Raw genomic sequence first — 20176 nt, forward strand, 5'->3', positions numbered from 1 at the left:
TGCCCCCGGGTTATGTATATACCTCAGCTGTCATGGAAGTGGGAGATAACTGGGAGGACAGAGCTATATCTGTGATGATGGTGACGAGTCCAGAGGTTAGCTGAGCCAGAGGAGTTTGTTCATTCATTCATCCAACTAATTTATGGAGTTCTGCTTTGTGTCAGGCAGTCTGCTGTGTGCTGGGGAAAAAGAAATAAGGTGAAAAGCCTGCCCTTATAGAACCCGTTGTCTGTGGAGGGAGAAATTTCAATTAAAAATGCACACATATAAAGTTATTCTCTGTAATGTGTGTTGACAAGGAAGTAGAGGATGCTATGAAAGCATATAACAAGGAACTTAATTTAGATTGGGTCAGGGAAAGCAAAGGGATGGGACTAGATGGCCCAACTGTAATGCTGAAAGTGACTTCATTCCTGAAAAAAGTGTTTATATACTATACCTCTAAGTATATGCTTTTTTGTATGTTTGAGGGTTTGGATTTTAACATGATTTCAAAGTGGTGTGATAATCTGGACCCATGTGAGTCATTATTTTTAGAATTTTTCAAGTTTCCTTTCTAATAATCTTTTTTATTTCTTCCTCCCTTACAGTATACACTTTGGAATTTCCTCCCAAAGAATCTGTTTGAACAGTTTAGAAGAATTGCGAATTTTTATTTTCTCATCATTTTCCTTGTACAGGTAAGACCTCTATAAACAGCCATTCCACTTTAAGAAACTTAATGGCTTCAAACAAATTTTCAATCCATTTCTAACCTTAAAATGCCCTCTGATTAAAAAGATGCTTCAGGGCTTATTATAACACAAGTTTTTAAAGTACTGATATTACATTTTAAGATTATATGATTTTATTTTTTTATATTTTTTATTTTTTGGTGAGGAAGATTCGCTCTGAGCTAACATCTCTTGCCAATCTTCCTGTTTTTTGGCTTGAGGAAAATTAGCCCTGACCTAAGATCTGTGCCAGTCTTCCTCTATTTTGTATTTGGGTCGCTGCCACAACATGGCTTGACAAGTGGTGCAGGTCTGTGCCTGGGATCCAAATCCACAAACCCAAGGTGGAGTGGGCCTGACTTAACCACTACAGCGTGGAGCCCCCCCTGGATTTTATTTATGTATGTATATATATATCTATATATTTTTTTTTTTTTCCCCAGGAAGATTAACCCTGAGCTAACTGCTGCCAATCCTCCTCTTTTTGCTGAGGAAGACTGGCCCTGAGCTAACATCCATGCCCATCTTCCTCTACGTTATATGTGGGACGCCATGCCATAGCATGGCTTGCCAAGCGATGCCGTGTCCACACCCGGGATTCGAACCAGTGAACCCCGGGCCACCAAAGCAGAACGTGTGAATTTAACTGCTGTGCCACCGGGCTGGCCCCTGATTTTATATATTTTTAAAGTAGCATTTTTACTAGAAAACTTGAGACTTTGTTACTTTTTTAAAAACTTTCATGAATTTCATATCTTTGTTCATCCTAAAAGTACGTGTTGTGTACCATTAAATTCAATGGTATATATCCAAATTTTTAATAATTCAAATTAATAGTTTTACTTTGTTAAACACCAGTTTCAGTTTATTCGAAAATATATCACTTACCTTCCTGATTATTAGTTTCACTCTTCCTCATTTATTTACTTTAAGGTTGAAAGCCTAGTAGATGAATCTCTTCTCTGTGTTCTTGCTAATGTTCTCTGTTTTAATTTTAGACATTTTAAATTACATCTTCCATCTTTAAGTCTATAAGCTATTAAAATCTTTCCCTCACCAAAATTACCTCGTGAAAATTTTAGTACATTAAAGGTACTTTTTTTCTTATTTCATTTTTTTCAATGAAGCAGAAATACCTCAATGAAATTACTTAAATGCCTTGTTGATGTTAAATGCTTCTGTTTATCCACTTTGAGGCTTTGAGTAAATGGTACTGTAATTCAATTTAGCCCTGCTACTTAATACCAATCTGGGCTGTGATATGGGAAAGAACAAATTTCAATCTTGAATGATAGGGCATTTGAAAAGGAGCTCCTCTAGATCGCTGGTAAGATGTCTTACGGAACAGCATAAAATAAACTACATAGAGGATTATGCTGACAAGAGTCATTTCACTTGGCGTGCAGTGCATTTCAGTTCAATTCAGCAAACGTATACCAAGCACCTACTGTGTGCTATGCAGTGGTCCAGGTAACCAAGATTTAAGTAGGTACAGTAAAGATCAAGATAGCGCTTTTCAACCCTTAAGGAATTTATGTTATAGCCAAGAAGACAGTCATATATTCACTTAATTTAATGTAGTGAAAGATGTAAAAGTAGCACGAGCAAAATAACTATGGGGATATGGTGGACATTAATGATTTTTTCTATCCAAGGGGTTTTGAGAAGTCTTCAAAGAGTAGGTGGTATCTGAACTGAGCCTTAAAGGATTAGAGGGAGTTTACCTGTTGAAAAATGCCAGACTGGCATCTCAGTCTGTGCATGAAGGCCCAGAGCCATGTAAAAGCCTGTGTCTGCAACACAAGGTGTGCGGCAAGGGCAGGTCTGGGTGGGGTTTAGAGATGAGAGTCAGTGAGTTGTGAGGGCAGATTGAACTCATGGTCCTCTGTCCCTCAAATCTAGTTGTCTTTCAGTATTTCCTATTTCAGTGAGTGACGACAACATCCACGCAGCCTTCTTAACCAGACACCTGGAAGATATCTTTAATCACCCCTTATAAGAAATTCTTTACCAATCCTGCCATTTGTGCCTCCCAGATCTCTCTGGATCTTCTTTCCTTGTCTGCTGCTACCACCCTTGTCCAAGTCATCATCTTTCACCCTGGATTATAGCAGTAGCCTCCTAAGTGAACTCTCTGCCTCCGCTCTTGTTCCCATCCATTCCTTATTTCACAAAGCAGTGAGAATGATCTTTTCAAAATGTAGTTCTGTTCATGTGATGTGACCTCTCCCTGCGTAAAAGCTTCAGTGATTTCCCACTGTTTGTAGAATAAAGAATGACCTCTAGCCCAGAGGGCCCTGCTTGGTCTGGCTCCTGTCTCTCTCCCCAGCCCCACTTCACACCACGCTCTCTCTTGCCATCGGCTTCCTTTGTTTCCTCACATGGGCCACACTCCCTCCTACCATAGAGACTTTACATACACTATTCACTGTACCTGGAAGGCTCTCCCTTCATCTAGTTAACTTCGATTTACTCTTTGGATCTCAGTATCTCACATGTGTTAATGTCTGGTTCTGCCTATAAGCTGCCACCTGTATGAGGGCAGGGACTTTCTCCACTTTGTTTAAAGCAGCATCTCTAGAGCCGGGCTGATAATAGCGTAGGGGCTGATAGAGTGGTGCTCAACAAATAGATGGTAAATGAATGGATATACTTCAGTAAAGGGGTTAATCCAAGCTGGAATGAAAACTAAGCCTGAATTTAGAACTATTTTCTTAAATAATAGCTGTGTGGATTGCTTTAGTTTTAATGAAAGTTGACATTCACCTTGCTACCGGAATGTTTTGTCTGCATTTCTGTCTGAACTGTTTTCAGCATGTAAGTGCTGCATGTGACTTAATGTCTTATTTTCATTCTTTCATTTTAATTTCTTTACCTAGGTCACAGTAGATACACCAACTAGCCCAGTTACCAGTGGACTTCCACTTTTCTTTGTTATAACTGTTACAGCCATCAAGCAGGTAAATCTCCTATTTACAATTATGCCTACATTTCAGTCCTGTCTGGTTTGAATTTTATTTTCAAAGATTCTTTTTCATATTTACTTAGCGTGGGCAGTATCCTTGATTTGTTTAGTTTGTATTTGGTTCCTATTTAAAACCTATTAAAAAGATTATAAGGTGCATCCTTAATTTCTTTGCTCCTTTCTTCTTCAATATTTGTGAGTGGAGATATAACTGTAAAGGATAGAGTAGGTAGAAGTTTCAGCTCAGTTGGGAAATGGGAGGTGAATTTTGAATATGCATTGATTTTTTTCAATGTGGTATGTCTGTCTGAAAAATTCCCATTCTAGTGGCCTTTATTTTCTGTTCCCTATAGCAGAGATCTCAAGAGCATAAATAATTTTGTTGTCTTTCCTGATGCTACTGAAGGGAGTGGTGGGTAGAGGATACTTTTATTCTTGTTTTTTATCAAAGCTGACAACTGCCACAGTTTGTGGTGCTAATGTCTTTGAAGTATTTTGAGCATTGTATATGATAGTACCTTTGAAAAATTCCAGATGAAATTGAAAATGGAAACAATAAACTGGAGGTAAAGGGCTGGGTTAGCAATGTGTATCATGTACTGGGACAGTCCACAGGACCTGGCTAATTACAAACATACTTTGAGACAGTACTTTCCAAAGTGCTTTAAAAAGTGTCCCAAAGAACCTAGAAAATGAAGGTCAGTTTAACAGTATTGGGAACAAGGTCACCTTTTCCTCTTGGGGCTATCTGGTCTTCTGTCCTGCCTACCAGGAACTGCAAGAATATTTTATCGAGTGATTGCTAAATAAAGACTTTTGGAATGTTCTTTCCCTTAAGCTGTTAGGATTATTTTCTTAAACATCATAGAATTGCTGGTTCTAAGAATAGCCTACTGTATGATTTTCAAAAGCTCTTACTGATTCATTTTACTCCTAATACTAGTTCATGTTAGGCCCTTTCTTCACTGACATCACAGAAAGTATTGGGTGAAGTAATAGCCTGGCATTGTCATAAAGAGGGACAGAATAGGAATGAATATAGCACCTGAGAAAAAAGGAGGAAGGCGATCAAGAGATTTTTCCAACAGTTATATTTAAAAAGGTACAGCCATTATTATAAAGAAAAAAAGCAAAGTGATGTAAAAAAGGAGAGGAGCTTGTGCTCAAATGAACATCCTCCTTCGGTAGTCTTTTGGCTTAAATTTACTCCAGACAAAAAGCCTAAAGAAAAATGAGCCATTAAATCTTTACCTGATTACTTTTAACTCTAAAAAGTGAACACCAGTTTATATTTTTCTTTTATCACCAAGTCAATGGAGAAGTTTAAATGTTGATCTCTAAAACTTATCATAGATTCTCTGACAAAATAATACTAACTTGCCCTTTTCTATTCTCTGTCCCTGGGGAGGCATTATATTTCCTCAGAGATGACCACCCCAACAGTCTTTTATGAAAGAATGTATTTAAGTGATTAAGTCTGTAAGAAAATAACACAGAAAATTTTTTTCAAATTAAAAAGTAGAAGAAAATTAACATTAACCTGAAGAATAAAAGTGGAATTAGAAAAATAAATCTTCGTCCTTCACAGTTGAAGAACAGTAAGGTTCTATGCCTGTGTTTTCATTAGTTTTTATCTGTAGAATGGAGGGACCTTTTAACACAGTAAACCTATTACCTAAGGGGTATTTTGAAAAAATACCTTAGTTTTTGCTGAAAAAAGGTACAGTGTTGTCTCTTGAGCATTCTGAGTTGAAAACTGGAAGTATAAATATCTGCTGGTGACTCATGGAGGGGGTTCTAGAAATGTATTAACAACTTGACTTCATTATGTGAGCTTGAGTATGTGGTTCTTTTTCTCCTAGGGTTATGAGGATTGGCTGAGACACAGAGCTGACAATGAAGTCAACAAGAGAACTGTTTACATTATTGAAAATGCAAAGCGAGTGAGAAAAGAGAGTGAAAAAATCAAGGTATTAATTTTTGTAATTCATTCTTTTTTTATTATGGCAAAACCACGCCATTTTAAAATGTACAATTCAGTGCCATTTAGTACATTCACAATGTCTTGCAACCATCAGTGCTATCTGGTTCCAGACCATTTTCATCACCCCAAAGGGAAACCCCCATAGCCATTAAGTAGTCATGCCACATTCCTCCCCCACCCAGGCCCTGGCAACCACTAATCTTCTTTCTGTCTCTATGGATTTGCCTATTCTAGATATTTCATATAATTGGAATCATACACTGTGTGACCTTTTGTGTCTGGCTTCTCTCACTCTATGTAATGTTCTCAAGGTTCGTTCATGTTGTAGCATCTGTCAGTACTTCATTCCTTTTTGTGGTTGAATAATGTTCCATCATGTGGCTATACCACATTTTGTTTATCCATTCATCAGTTGATGGACATTTGTCTTTTTTCCACTTTTTTGGCTATTAGCAATGTTGCCATTGTGAGCACTCATGTACAAGTTTTGTTTTGTTTTTTGAAGAAGATTAGCCCTGAGCTAACATCTGCTGCCAATCCTCCTCTATTTTGCTGAGGAAGATAGGCCCTGAGCTAACATCTGTGCCCGTCTTCCTCTATTTTATATATGGGATGCCTCCCACGGCATGACTTGATAAGCAGTGCTTAGATCCACGCCCAGGATCCAAACTGCTGAACCCTGGGCTGCCGAAGCAGGGCACATGAACTTAACTGCTATGCCACCAGGCTGGCCCTCATGTACAAGTTTTTGTTTGAACATCTATTTTCAATTTTGGGGGGTACATACCTAGGAGTAGAATTGCTAGGTCGTATGGTAATTCTGTGTTTAACTTTTTCATGAACTGCCAAACTGTTTTCCATAGCAGCGTATCATTTTATATTCCACCAGCAATGTATGAGAGTTCCGAGTATTATTTATTATTTTTTAATATCTCAGAAAGTTTGATTTTTAATCAAATTAATCATTGTTTATTATTATTCAGGAAGATCCCTGCCAATAAGATTTTAGACTTGTCCATATCAAATAATATTTTTTATTCCCAACAGATTTTATTTCAATTAATAATAAACTTTACTTTTTGAGCAGTTTTAGGTCACAGCAAAATTGAGCAGAAAGTACAGAGTTCAGATATACCCCCTTCCCCCACACAGGTACAACCTCCCTCACTATCAGTATCCCCCACAGAGTGGTACATTTGTTAGCATTAGTGAACCTACACTGACAAATCACTATCACCCAAAGTCAATAGTTTACATTAGGATTTACTCTTGTACATTCTATGAGCTTGGACAAACGTACAATGACACTTACGTACAATTATAATATCATACAGAGTAGTTTCACTGCCCTAAAAAACCTCAATGTTCTGCCTATTCATCCCTCCCTCCCTCCCACCCCAGGCTACCACTGATCTATTTACCGTCTCCTTAGTTTTGCCTTTTCCATAATGTCATACAGTTGCAATCATATGGTATGTAGCCTTTTCAGACTGGCTTCTTTCACTTAGTAATATGCATTTAAGTTTCTTCCATGTCGTTTCATGGCTTGACAGCTCATTTGTTTTTAGCACTGAATAATATTCCATTGTCTAGATGTACCACTGTTTATCCATTCACCTACTGAAGGGCATCCTGTTTGCTTCCAAGTTTTGGCAAGTATGAATAAAGCTGCTGTAATCTTCCATATGCAGGTTTTTATGTAGACATAAGATTTCAGTTCATCTCGGTAAATACCAAGTAGTGTGATTACTGGATCATAGGGTAGGAGCGTGTTTAGTTTTGTAAGAAGCTGCCAAGCTGTCTCCAAACTGGCTATTGCATTTTGCCTTCCCACCAGCAGTGAATGAGAGTTCCTGTTGCTCCACGTCCTGGGCAGCATTTGTTATCAGTGTTCTGGATTTTGGCAATTCTAATAGCTGTGTAGTGGTTATCTCATTTTTGTTAGATTTGCAATTGGTGACATATGGCTTTGAATATCTTTTCATATGCTTATTGGCCATCTGAATATCTTCTTTGGTGAAGTGTCTTTTCAGGTCTTTTGCCCATATTTTAATCAGATTATTAATTTTCTTGCTGTTGAGTTTTAAGGATTTTTTTTGTATATTTTCGGTAACAGCCCTTTATTGCATGTGTTTTTTTACCATACGTTATCCCAGTCTCAAGGTATTACGTATTTATTTTTATTTTATTTTATTTTGTTATTGTGATAAAAAAACAGAACATTAAATTTACCATCTTACCTATTTAAGTGTACAGTTCAGTAGTAAGTATATTCACATTGTTGTACAACATATTTCTAGAACCTTTTTATCTTGTAACACTGAAACTCTATACCTACTAAACACTAATTCTCTCTATCTCCAGCCATTTCTACCTTCTGTTTCTACTTGAGAGAGATACTTTGACTACTTCGGAGAGATACTTCCCCTGAGTGGGATCATATGGTATTTGTCCTTTGCTGTCTGGCTTATTTCACTTAGTGTAATGTCTTCAAGGTTCATCTATGTTGTGGCATATGACAAGATTTCCTTCTTTTTAAGGCTACATAATATTCCACTGTGTGCATATACCACATTTTATTATCAATTCATCTGTTGATTGACATTTGGGTTGCTTCCACCTCTTGGCTATGTGAATAATGCTGCAGTGAACACAGTTATACAAAGAACTCTTTGAGATCCTGCTTTCAATTATGTTAGATATATATCCAGAAGTAGAGTCTCTGGATCTTATGGTAATTCCATTTTTAATTTTTTGAGGAACCTCCATCCTGTTTTCCATAGTGGGTGCACCATTTTACCTTTGCACCTAGAGTGCACAAGGGTTTCAAATTATCCACATCCTCTCCAGCACTTGTTCTTTTCTGTTCTTTTGATAGTGGCCATCCTCATGGGTGTGAGATGATACCTCATTGTGGTTTTGATTTGCATTTCGCTAATGATTAATGATGTTGAGCATCTTTTCATGTGCCTTTTGGCCATTTATATATCTTCATGGAGAAATATCTATTCAAGTCCTTTGCCCATTTTTTAATCGTGGTATTTGTGTGTGTGTTTGCTGTTGAGTCGTAGAAATTCCTTAAATATACTAGATATTGACCCCTTATCAGATACATGTTTGCAAATATTTTCTCCCATTTCGTAGATTGCCTTTATACTCTGTTGATTGTTTCCCTTGGCGCACACTTTTTAAGTTTGATGTATTCCCATATCTCATTTTGATTTTTTTGAATGTATACGTAATATTCAAATTTATTAATCAAGAAGTGCAAATCATGGGGCCAGCCCCGTGGCTGAGTGGTTAAGTTCGCGTGCTCCGCTTCCAGCAGCCCAGGGTTTCGCTGGTTCAGATCCTGGGCACGGACATGGCACCACTCGTCAGGCCACGCTGAGGTCGCATCCCACGTGCCACAACTAAAAGGACCTACAACTAAAAATACATATCTATGTGCTGGGGGGATTTGGGGAGAAAAAAGCAGAAAAAAAAGAAGTGCAAATCAAAACAAGTTTTTCTCATCAGATGGGACTTTTAAAATGGGCAGAGACTTTCCCACAGGCTACTGGTAAAAACATAATTTTTGTTTGTTTAATTTTTTAAAAAAATTTTATTGAGGTCATAATAATTTACAATATTGGGAAATTTCAGTTGTATGTTACTATTTGTCAGTCACCATATAAATGTGCCCCTTCACCCCTTGTGCCCATCCCCCAAACCTCTTCCCCCTAGTAACCATTAAACTGTTCTGTTTGTCCATGTGTTTAATCTTCCACAAATGAGTAAAATCATATAGTGTTTGTCTTTCTCAGTCTAGCTTATTTTGCTTAACATAAAACCCAAAAGGTCCATCCATGTTGTTGCTAATGGGATAGTTTTGTCTTTTTTTTGAAAGATTTTATTTTTTCCTTTTTCTCTCAAAGCCCCCCAGTACATAGTTTTGTATTTTTAGTTGTGGGTCCTTCTAGTTGTGGCATGTAGGATGCCACCTCAGCATGGCTTGGTGAATGGTGCCATGTCCACGCCCAGGAATCAAACTGGCGAAACCCTGGGCTGCCGAAGCAGACCATGTAAACTTAACCACTCGGCCACAGGGCCAGCCCCGGGCTTGTCTTTTTTATGGCTGAGTGGTATTCCTGTGTGTGTGTGTGTGTGTGTGTGTGTGTGTGTGTGTATACACACGCACCATATCTTCTTTATCCAATCATCAGTTGGTGGGCACTTGGGTTGCTTCCATGTCTTGGCTATTGTGAATAATGCAGCAACGAACATAGGGGTGCATGTGTCTCTTAGTATTGTTGATTTCAAGTTCTTTGGATAAATACCTAGTAGTGGGATAGCTCGGTCATATGGTATTTCTCTTTTTAATTTTTTGAGAAATCTCCATACTGTTTTCCATAGTGGCTGCACCAGTTTGCATTCCCACCAGCAGTGTATGAGGGTTCTCTTTCTCTACAGCCTCTCCAACATTTGTTACTTGTTGTCTTGGTGATTATAGCCATTCTGACGGGCATAAGGTGGTATTTAAGTGTAGTTTTGATTTGCATTTCTCTGATGATGAGCATCTTTTCATGTGCCTATTGGCCATATGTATCTCTTCTTTGGAAAAATGTCTGTTCATAGCCTCTGCCTACTTTTTGATTGGATTGTTTGATTTTTTTTGTAGTTCAGTTGTGTGAGTTCTTTATATATAAAGGAGATTAACCGCTTGTCGGATATATGATTTACAAATATTTTCTCCCAGTTGGTGTGTTCTCTTTTCATTCTCATTTTCCTTTCTCACTGTGCTGTTGGTGTTATGTCCAAGAAATCATTGCCAAATCCAAAGTCCTGAAGCTTTTCTCTCACTTTCTTCTAGAAGTCTCATAGGTTTAGGTCTTATATTTAGGTCTTTATTTTCACTTAATTTTTGTATATGGTGTAAGGTAAGAGTCCAGCTTCATTCTTTTGCATGTAGATTTCCAGTTTTCCCAACACTATCTATTGAAGAAACTGTCCTTTCCTCATCGCATAGTCTTGGCATCCTTGTTTAAAATCATTTGGTCATATATGCAAGGGTGTGTTTCTGAGCTCTCTATTCATTGATGTACATAGCTGTCTTTATGCCAATACCATATCATTTTAATTGCTATTGCTTTGTAATATGTTTTGAAATCTGGGATTGTGAGGCCTCTATGTTTATTCTTTTCAAGATTGTTTTGTCTATTTGGGGTCTGTTGAGATTCCATATGAATTTTAGGATGTTTTGGTGAAGAATGCCATTGGCATTTTGATAGGAATTCCACTGAATCTGCAGATTGCTTTGGATAGTATATACACTTTAACAGTATTAAATCTTCCAATCCATAAACATAAAATGTCTTTCCATTTATTTGTATTATGTTCGATTTCTTTTAGCAGTGCTTTGCAGCTTTCACTGTACAAGTGTTTAACTTCTTTGGTTTATTCCAAAGTGTTTTATCCTTTTTGATGCTATTGTAAATGGGTTTTTTTTCTTAATTTCCTTTTTGAGTTGGTCATTGTTAGTATATAGAAATGCAACTGACTTTTGAGTGTTGATTTTATATCCTTCACCTTTGCTGAATTCATTTATTAATTCTAACTTTTTTTGTGGAATCTTTAGAGGTTTTTCATATAATATGTCATCTGTGAACCCGGATAGTTTTAGTTCTTCTTTTCCAATTTGTATGCCTTTTATTTCTTTTTCTTGTCTAATCACTGTGGCAAGAACTTCTAAAACAATGTTGAATAGTAAGTATTATTGGGAGTGGACATCCTTACTTTATTCCTGATCTTAGAGGAAAAGCTTTCAGTCTTTCTCCACTGAGTATGATGCTAGTTGTGGGCTTGTCATATATGGCTTTTATTATGTTGAGGCCATTTCCTTTTCTTCCTAGTTCATTGAGGTTTTTTTAAATCATGAAAAGGTGTTGAATCGTGCCAGATTTTTTTTCTGCGTGGATTAAGATGCTCATATAGTTTTTGTCCATTGTTTTTGTGTTGCATTACATTGATTGATTTTTGTATTTATCCTTGTATCCCAAGGATAAATCCCATTTGGTCATGGTGTATGATCATTTTAATGTGCTGTTGAATTTGATTTGGTAGTGTTTTGTTTAGGATTTTTGCATCAATATTCATCAAGGGTATTGATCTGTAGTTTTCTTTTTTGTAGTGTCTTTTTCTGATAATAGTATTAGTGTAATGCTGACCTCATAGAGTAAGTTTGGGAGTGTTCTTCCTCTTAAGTTCTTTAGAAGAGTATGAGAAGGATTGGTTTTATTTCTTCTTTAATAAATGTTCAGTAAAATTCTCCAATTAAGTCATCTAGTCCTGAACTTTTCTTTTGGGGGAAGTTTTTGCTTCCTTCTTCAATCTCCTCACTAGTTTTGAGTATGTTCAGAGTTTTTCATATTTTCATGATTCAGTTTTGGTAGGTTGTATGTTTCTAGGTATTTATCCATTTATTCTAGGTTATCCTATTTGTTGGCATATAATTGTTTATAGTAGCCTCTTGTACCATCATGAGACATTTAGTGACGGGGATATGTTCTAAGAAATGCATCATGAGGAGATTTCATTGTTTTGTGAACATTTCATAGAATGTACTTACACAAACCTGGATGGTGTAGCTTACTGCACACTTAGGCTATATCGTGCTAATCTTATGGGACCAGCATAGTATATGCAGTCCATTGTTGACAGAAATGTTGTTATGCAATGCATCACCGTAATCATTTTTATTTCTGTGGCATCAGTTGTAGATGTTTTCTCTTTTTTAGCTATTTGAGTCTTTTTTTTCTTAGTCTAGTAAGAGTTTGTTCATTTTGTTGATCTTCCAAGGTATTATTTTTAAAAGAATATTTCTATATGAATATAGATTAAAATATGAAAGCTACTGGAAATCAGATCCCCCAGAACAAGGGAAGAACATGAGTGGGACAGAAAGAAAAGAGGGTAGGTGAAAATACCATTTCAGAATGATTCAGGGCTGTGATATAAATTCATAAAAAATAATACTCTTTTCCCTGTACTCTTATCAATTACTATCACTAATGAATTATTTATTAAATACCTGGAATTCCTGGGCATAAGTTCTCCATATCCCCAGTGCTTGGTAAATTGTCTTGCGTCTACTAATAGTGATGATGGGAGGAAAGCGACAGAGTAGGAGGGTTACCTGAGTTTGACATAGATTGTCTTTCTTTTATTCTTTTTTCTTTTACTCTTCTGATTTTGCTGTCATCCCACCCTCTTAGAAAGACCCCCATCTTTCACCTTCAGTTCACTAGGCTTCTTTGCCTTGAGGCTGACCTTAAGCAGATATAATCTTTTTTTTTTTTTTTTGAGGAAGATTAGCCCTGAGCTAACTACCACCAATCCTCCTCCTTTTGCTGAGGAAGACTGGCCCTGAACTAACATCCATGCCCATCTTCCTCTACTTTATACGTGGATGCCTACCACAGCATGGCATGCCAAGCGGTGCCATATCGGCACCCGGGATCCGAACCAGCGAATCCCGGACCACAGAGAAGCGGAACATGCGCACTTAACCGCCGCACCACTGGGCCGGCCCCTCAGCAGATATAATCTTAATTAAATCAGTTTATGTTATTGTATGAAATACTATTTCTTTGTGCCCTTTCTGGAGTATTTGTGTGTGGAAAGAGATGCTTATAAATGAAAAGTGTCTAAATATTTAATTCCTTGGCTGGGGAGTAGGGAGACTATTGTTGAGCAGGAAAGTGACTTGTTCTGTATCCTCAGTGCAATGGGAATTTTTGGAAGGATTTCAAAGCCAGGGAGTGACTTGATCTTATTTTTTTTTAAAAGACAAGTTTGGAGAGTAAACAAAGTGGAGGCATGGGAAAAAGTGGAATGAGGGAGACCAGTTAGGTGGCTACTGCCATAGTATAAGCAAAAGATGATAAGAGCTTATATTAGGATGATAATAGTAGAGATAATGTTGATAAAATAGTAGTTAACATTTATATATTACATAAATATACCAAGCACTCCCTTTTACATTATAGTAACTCATTTAATCCTTCCTTCACAACAGTCCTCTGAAATAGGTACTTGCATTATCTCCTCTTTAAAATAAGGAAACTGAGGCCCAGGGAGGTTAAGAAACTTGTCCAACAACCAGTAAGTGGGAAAGCTGGGATTTGAATTGAAACAAGTGGGTGTAGACTCCATGCTCATAACCACAACTTCGTCCCACCTCTCTCATGATTAAGATAAATGGATATATTCACGACATTTTTTTGGAGATAGAATCGTCATGACTTGGAGATGTATTGGATGTAGGGAATGAGAAAAAAGAGAAAAAAAGAAGAAAGATAGCCTTCTTGGTTTGGGCCCAAGCAACTGGGTGAATTAATTAGTACCATTAAACAAAATACTGGTGCTATTAAATAAGGTGGAGAAGGCTGGAGAAGAATAAGTTTAGGGACAGATGTGGGAGTATAGGGAAATCAGTAATTCAGTTTTGGCCATGTTAATTTTGAGATACCTATTAGACATCCGGATGGAATTGTCAAGCCTGGAGCTGAGAGGAGATATTTTAACTGGAAATAGAAATTTGGATTTCATCAGCATGTAGATGGTATATGAAGCCGTGAGACTGGATAGAATCACATAGAACATAGAGAAGAGAGCCTAGAAACAGGAGTTGAGGAATTCCAATGTAGAAACACAGCTATTTGTAAGGGACAGAGTATGGGTATTGGAGTTAGAAATATTGGAAGAATTTCTTCAAGTTTACTGATTATTTCCTTTGTTGCATCCAGTCTCCTTATAAGCCCATTGAGGGAAATCTTTATCTCTGATATCATGTTTTTTGTTTTTAACTTTTCCATTTGCCCTTTTTTTTGTAGTTTCCATCTCCGCTCAAATTCGTCATCTGCACATATATATCTACCTTTTTCACTAAATACTTTAATATCTTAATCATAGCTTTTTTTACATCTCTGTTTCATAATTCTAAAATCTGAACTTTTCTGGGGCTAGTCCTGTTTACTCCTTTATCTCTTGATGATAGGTCATTTTTGTCTTGTGTTTTGTGTGTCTTATTTTTTTATTGAATTTTTGACGTTGTATGTTAAAGAATGCTAAAGAGTGAGGTGAACAGTATTTATGTTCTGAAATGGGCATCCCTCTCTGTCAGCCCATTAGTGTTGGGGGTTGAGTCAATCTTCAATCCAGTCAGGATTTGGCCTGGCTTTGGTTTTTGTTATAGTTATTGATGGTTTCAGTACACCACGGGACCTCAAATTCCTGAAGTGGTGGATTGCCATTGCCTTGTGTGGGATCTGGGATATCAGGGGGTTTTTCTCAGTGTTCCTGTTCCACCCTCTCCTCAGCAGATCCTACATCCCTGAAACAGAGGATGCCTCTCTCTGCCCTTTCTCCTCCCCCAGTGGTAGATTACTATTTCATGGTATTCATTGCAAAGCTCCTGGTGGGAACAGAGTGGTTTCTTGGTTCTCCTGCTCCAGTCTCAATATTAGGCAGGCCTTATGCACCATACCTCTGGGTGAAACTTTCTCAGTACTCCCGCTCCACCTCCCATGGCAGCTGGACTTTGCCTTTTATCATTGCTAGCTCCTCGGTATGAGTGAGCTTCCTGTCCTATCCCCAGCAGTACATGGCTTTTGCTTCTACCTCTCCTGCAGTGGTAGGGACATTTTCCTGCGACTATGCCAGAGACGATTTCTTGCCTTTCTTGTACACATAGATAGCTTTTGTCTCATGTCAGAGAAGGATCTACGATTCTGGCATATTTTGAGTCTGTCTCTTCACAGCAGTCAATCACAACCTGTATGCCTGTACCATTGAAGAAGGCTCTTTTAGGTCTCCTGCCCTCATGCTTTCTCATGAGTTCCCAGTGGATGCCTGTAGAGAAGAATTGATGAATGGTTATGATTTCCTCTTTTCTCTCAGGCTTGCAGAGATTCAAAACTGTCATGTTAGTTCCTACTAAGCCTTTAAGAATTGCTTAAAAATCTAGTTGTTTCCTTCTCATGCACTGTTATGGCAGCCATCTCTTCCACCTGTGCTTTGTCAATTGTGAAACAGTTCATTTCTCCTGTCTACTCAGAGGGACTTTTCGCCCTTTGAAATTTAGTTCACTTGGTTGCCTTGCAACCTCAGCTCTCTGAGGAACTAAAAGAATAGGTGATTTTGTAGATTACCCAGCATTTTCTAATATTTATGATGACGGATGGTGATGTTCTCTTGTGGCTTTTGATATACTAAGTGGAAACAGAACTCTGGAGTTGATTCTCTAACTAGAGCATATTGTTTCCTTCCTAAACCTTTGAGCCTGGCCTGGCCTGCCAGGCCCTTTGTGATCTGGCCCTTTACCATCTCACCAGCCTCAACCTGCACTCCAGTTCTAGGGACCTTTATAGTTGATATCTGAGCGAATCACAAATGTTGTAGAACAAATTATTTGTGGTTGCAGTTATCTAAGGCACTTACCCAAGGTCATATAGTTATGTGGCAGAGCTGCGACACAGAGTCAAGTTAAAAGGTCCTACCTTGTAACCATTGTGATTTGTTCCCTACATTATTAAATTATCTGTAATAAAAATGGTTCATGATTTCTTCTCTCATGTTTTTCCTCTGCTTGAGCTTTGGATGCTTGCTGATAGGAAGTTATTTCTCATTGCTATATTGATTGATTCTTCTGATAGCAGATGAATTGTTGGAAAGTGACCTATTTGAAATTTTTTTCAAATATTATGAGAAAAATAGATGCCTATCGAATTAACTGAGGTTTTCTGAGCACTGAAGCAGGAACTGGCACCCAACAATAATAGTGTCACCACATGGAGGGCAGAGCATGTTGAAATATGCATGATGCAGAGTGGGAGTGTGGCTGCCCAATGTTCATGAAGTGCTCAAGTTGAGACATGTTGATTTTCGTGATTCATTCACCAAGTGATAATGGTCATTGTCTTAATGAAACAGCAATGCCAGAGAACAGGTGGGTCTCTGGGCGCTGAAATCATTTATTAAAGGTCAATACTGAGGTAATCTGAAAGCATCACAAATCCTTGTGATCTTAAAGAGGATTCTGAATGTTGAGTAATATTCATTCTTTCATTGCCTTTCATGTGGTATAGAATGCTGAAACCCTTTCTAAGCCTCAGAGTAGAAGAGATCTCTTGCTACAGTTCTGACTTTACTTTGAGGTGTAATGAGTACTTGGTTTAGAATTAAAAATACTTATATTTACTTTTCTCTCCATGCTAGGTCGGTGATGTAGTCGAAGTACAGGCAGATGAAACCTTTCCCTGTGATCTTATTCTTCTATCATCCTGCACTAGTGATGGAACCTGTTATGTTACTACAGCCAGTCTTGATGGGGAATCCAATTGCAAGGTAAATGGAGACTAAACGTTTCTAAACATTTTGAGCTCAAGATAGTTAATCATACAATATTCCTTCCTTCTGCCCCCTAGTCTTTCATCTTGTTATTTCCTATTTGTCTAAGTTTTGTATTTGAAGACAGCTTTTATATAATTGTCTTTGAACTTCTAAGCAAATACTAAACTTTGGGGAAAAGGATAGTGTTGGGTGGGGAAAATCCATGCCACAAATAAAAGCTATCACATTTTTTATAACACTGCTTGCATTTAATATTGACATAACCCCTTCAATATTTTATTTAGGCTTTTAAAAATGAGAATAATCATAGACTGAAAATAACTATAAAAATCACTTCATGCAGTCTAACCTTACAGTTTGATCTACTTTCATTTAAAAAGCGATGAATATTTTCTTTAAAAAATGTTTATTCTTGGCACATAGAAAATGTAGCCTGGAGTAATTTGATTGCTTTTTAAAAAATACCTTAGGGTGTAGTTTGGCAAATGTTTGCTTTATTGCAACTAGGAAGAATTATAAATGTGTTAAAGCAAATTTGCTCAAACTGGAGGACAACTTACTTCCCTGGTACTTTCTGGCACAGTCAGTTCTTGGCCATTGACCAGAGTTCCACGGGGCATGAAGATGTATCCTCTGTATGCTGCCTTTAAAGCAGGGTCCTAATGTGCTCACTTCTGTGTGTATCCTTGAGGGCTTTCCTCTGCTTGTGTATTCCATCTGGAGTTGAGGACCAGGACTTAGTATGTGAAAAAGTGACTTAAGTGCCTGTTAGGTGACTAATTCTGTCCTTCAAGGGCATGGTGATGAAGTAGTCCCATTTAAACTGTTCAAAAACAAAGTCATATTTGAGAGAATGTCAAGATAAAAATCAAGAAATCTATCTAAAGATTCCCTAATAGGAGAAAAACTTTAAAGAAAGAAAGCTTTCAGGTGGTTTCTTTTTTCATTTAAGTTGATCTGATCAAATTGTCTAAAAGTACATAGGTTTTTAAAGTCAGGAGATAGTTTTAAATATAGTTCAGGCAATTTCATGGTATTTCCCAAAGACCAGGTAACAGCTTTCCCTTCTGTGTAAGTGGTTATAGTCTTTGGGTCTGTGTTAGCCATTCTTTGATGATTTATAAATGGGTTCATTGGCGCATACCTTGAGTTCTGGATGAATCAGGTACAATAATATACACTAGTAGAATATTCTGCCTGACAAAAGCAAGACACATCATCTCCCTGCTCCTCATATGATATGTTGCTGATTTGAGCATTTTCAAGATCATTAATTATGCTGTTTGTATAATGGAACTATTAATGATTTTTTTCTTTCTGTTGACAAAATATTAGGATTCTTGTGACCAAAAGGGTTATGTTCAATTCATATGTGTATATTTACATCACCATACACTGATGAACAAAATAGTACGTCTCAGTTCTATAAATAGAAAAAAATAAATGCATTAAATTTTTTCATGGAGTTTTCAGTTAATTATATGCATACTGCAAATGGAATTCTCTCTGGAATGGAATTCTTTTCTAAAAGAAAAGCTTTTAGTTTTTTCATTATCTTTGAAATCTCCTTGCAGCAAGGTTATCTTTCTAATTGTTTATAATATATTTTAAGAATAATACCATAAAATTTATTTAGTGGGAACTGTGCATCAGTATTTGTATTATTCTGCCAAAGCCTCTTAATAAAACATACAGTGTTCCTAGAATCAGGTAGCTGTATGATTATGAAAAGAAACACTTTTTTTGTTTGTTTTTGCTTTGTCTTCTACTTTCATCTAGACACATTATGCGGTACGTGATACCATTGCACTGTGTACAGCTGAGTCCATTGATACCCTCCGAGCAGCAATTGAATGTGAACAGCCTCAACCTGACCTCTATAAGTAAGAATCACTTGGTTTTATTTTCCTGCTGTCTGTTGGCTTCCAGTATTGCAAAGAAACACCCATCACTTACCCAGCCTCCTTTCGTTTGTATTTTTATGAGCTGTTCCTTCCTTCTGGCATGAAAATGAATCAAATGAGCCTTGTTTGCTATCAGCCTAAGATAAATCATTGTGGGTCCAGGCATCTTACTTGTGATTTTTCCTTTATTTTTGTTATTTGTAAACATGACCATCCATCAAATTTTAAGATTATGTTATCCTGTAAGGCTGATCTATCAGACTGATGCATTAACCAGCGTTAATTAAAACAAAATGTGTCATCCAGCATTCAAGAGAGAAGGGGATATGGAGCCATGCAATTAGTAAGCATTCCATCCTTCTTTTTATGATGATCATAGTGACCTGAGTATTGCAAACGGGCTATTTCTTGTCCACAGTAAACAGTTACATTGAGCGAGCAGTGAAATGGTGTAATTTTCTCTATTTTACTCTTCTTAGTCTTTCTGGAGTAGATTTGCTAATTAACAGTCATTGTGGGTTGTCAAAATTTGGCATTTGATTTTTAAGACTGGTTAGTTTGGTTGATTAGAGCATATTGTTAATGAGGGTAGAGTAACAGGTTTGGTTTTTTTAAAATTTTTATTGAGATTATGATAGTTTATAACCTTGTGAAATTTCAGTTGTACATTATTGTTTGTCACTCGTGTTGGAGGTGCACCACTTGACCCTTTGTGCCCACCCCCTAGCCCGCCTTTCCCCTACTAGCCACTAATCTGTTCTCTTTGTCTACATGTTTAACTTCCACATGTGAGTGGAGTCATAGAGAGATTGTCTTTCTCTATCTGGCTTATTTCACTTAGCATAATTCCCCCAAGGGCCATCCATGTTGTGAATGGGACAGTTCTTTTCTATCGCTGAGGAGTATTCCATTGTATGTATATACCATCTCTTTTTTATCCAATCATTAGTTGATGGGCACTTAGGTTGCTTCCACGTCTTGGCTATTGTGAATAATGCTGCAATGAATAGAGGAGTGCATGGGACTTTTGGATTGCTGATTTCAAGTTCTTTGGATAGATACCCAGTAGTGGGAATGCTGGGTCACATGGTATTTCTATTTTAATCTTTTGAGAAATCTCCATACTGTTTTCCATAGTGGCTGCACCAGTTTGCATTCCCACCAGCAGTGTATGAGGGTTCCTTTTTCTCCACAACCTCTCCAACATTTGTTACTATTT

At 37.4% G+C, this 20176-nt stretch overlaps 1 protein-coding gene across 6 annotated transcripts in view; it reads left to right on the forward strand.

Moving 5' to 3' along the window:
• The window catches only part of ATP11C (ATPase phospholipid transporting 11C), a 172510-nt gene that overhangs the window by 83194 nt on the left and 69140 nt on the right, over positions 1-20176 (forward strand). For all 6 annotated transcript variants that reach the window (XR_006890347.1, XM_046673520.1, XM_046673517.1 and 3 more), the window contains exons 3-7: positions 591-680; positions 3593-3673; positions 5541-5648; positions 16919-17047; positions 18833-18936. Coding sequence is in view for 5 of the 6 variants with exons in the window: in XM_046673520.1 (XP_046529476.1) it covers positions 591-680; positions 3593-3673; positions 5541-5648; positions 16919-17047; positions 18833-18936 (512 nt within the window). In the remaining variant the exon portion in view is untranslated. The remainder of the gene's footprint in view (positions 1-590; positions 681-3592; positions 3674-5540; positions 5649-16918; positions 17048-18832; positions 18937-20176) is intronic.

The sequence above is a fragment of the Equus quagga genome, chromosome 10 (assembly GCF_021613505.1).
Source record: "Equus quagga isolate Etosha38 chromosome 10, UCLA_HA_Equagga_1.0, whole genome shotgun sequence".
NCBI lineage: Eukaryota > Metazoa > Chordata > Mammalia > Perissodactyla > Equidae > Equus > Equus quagga.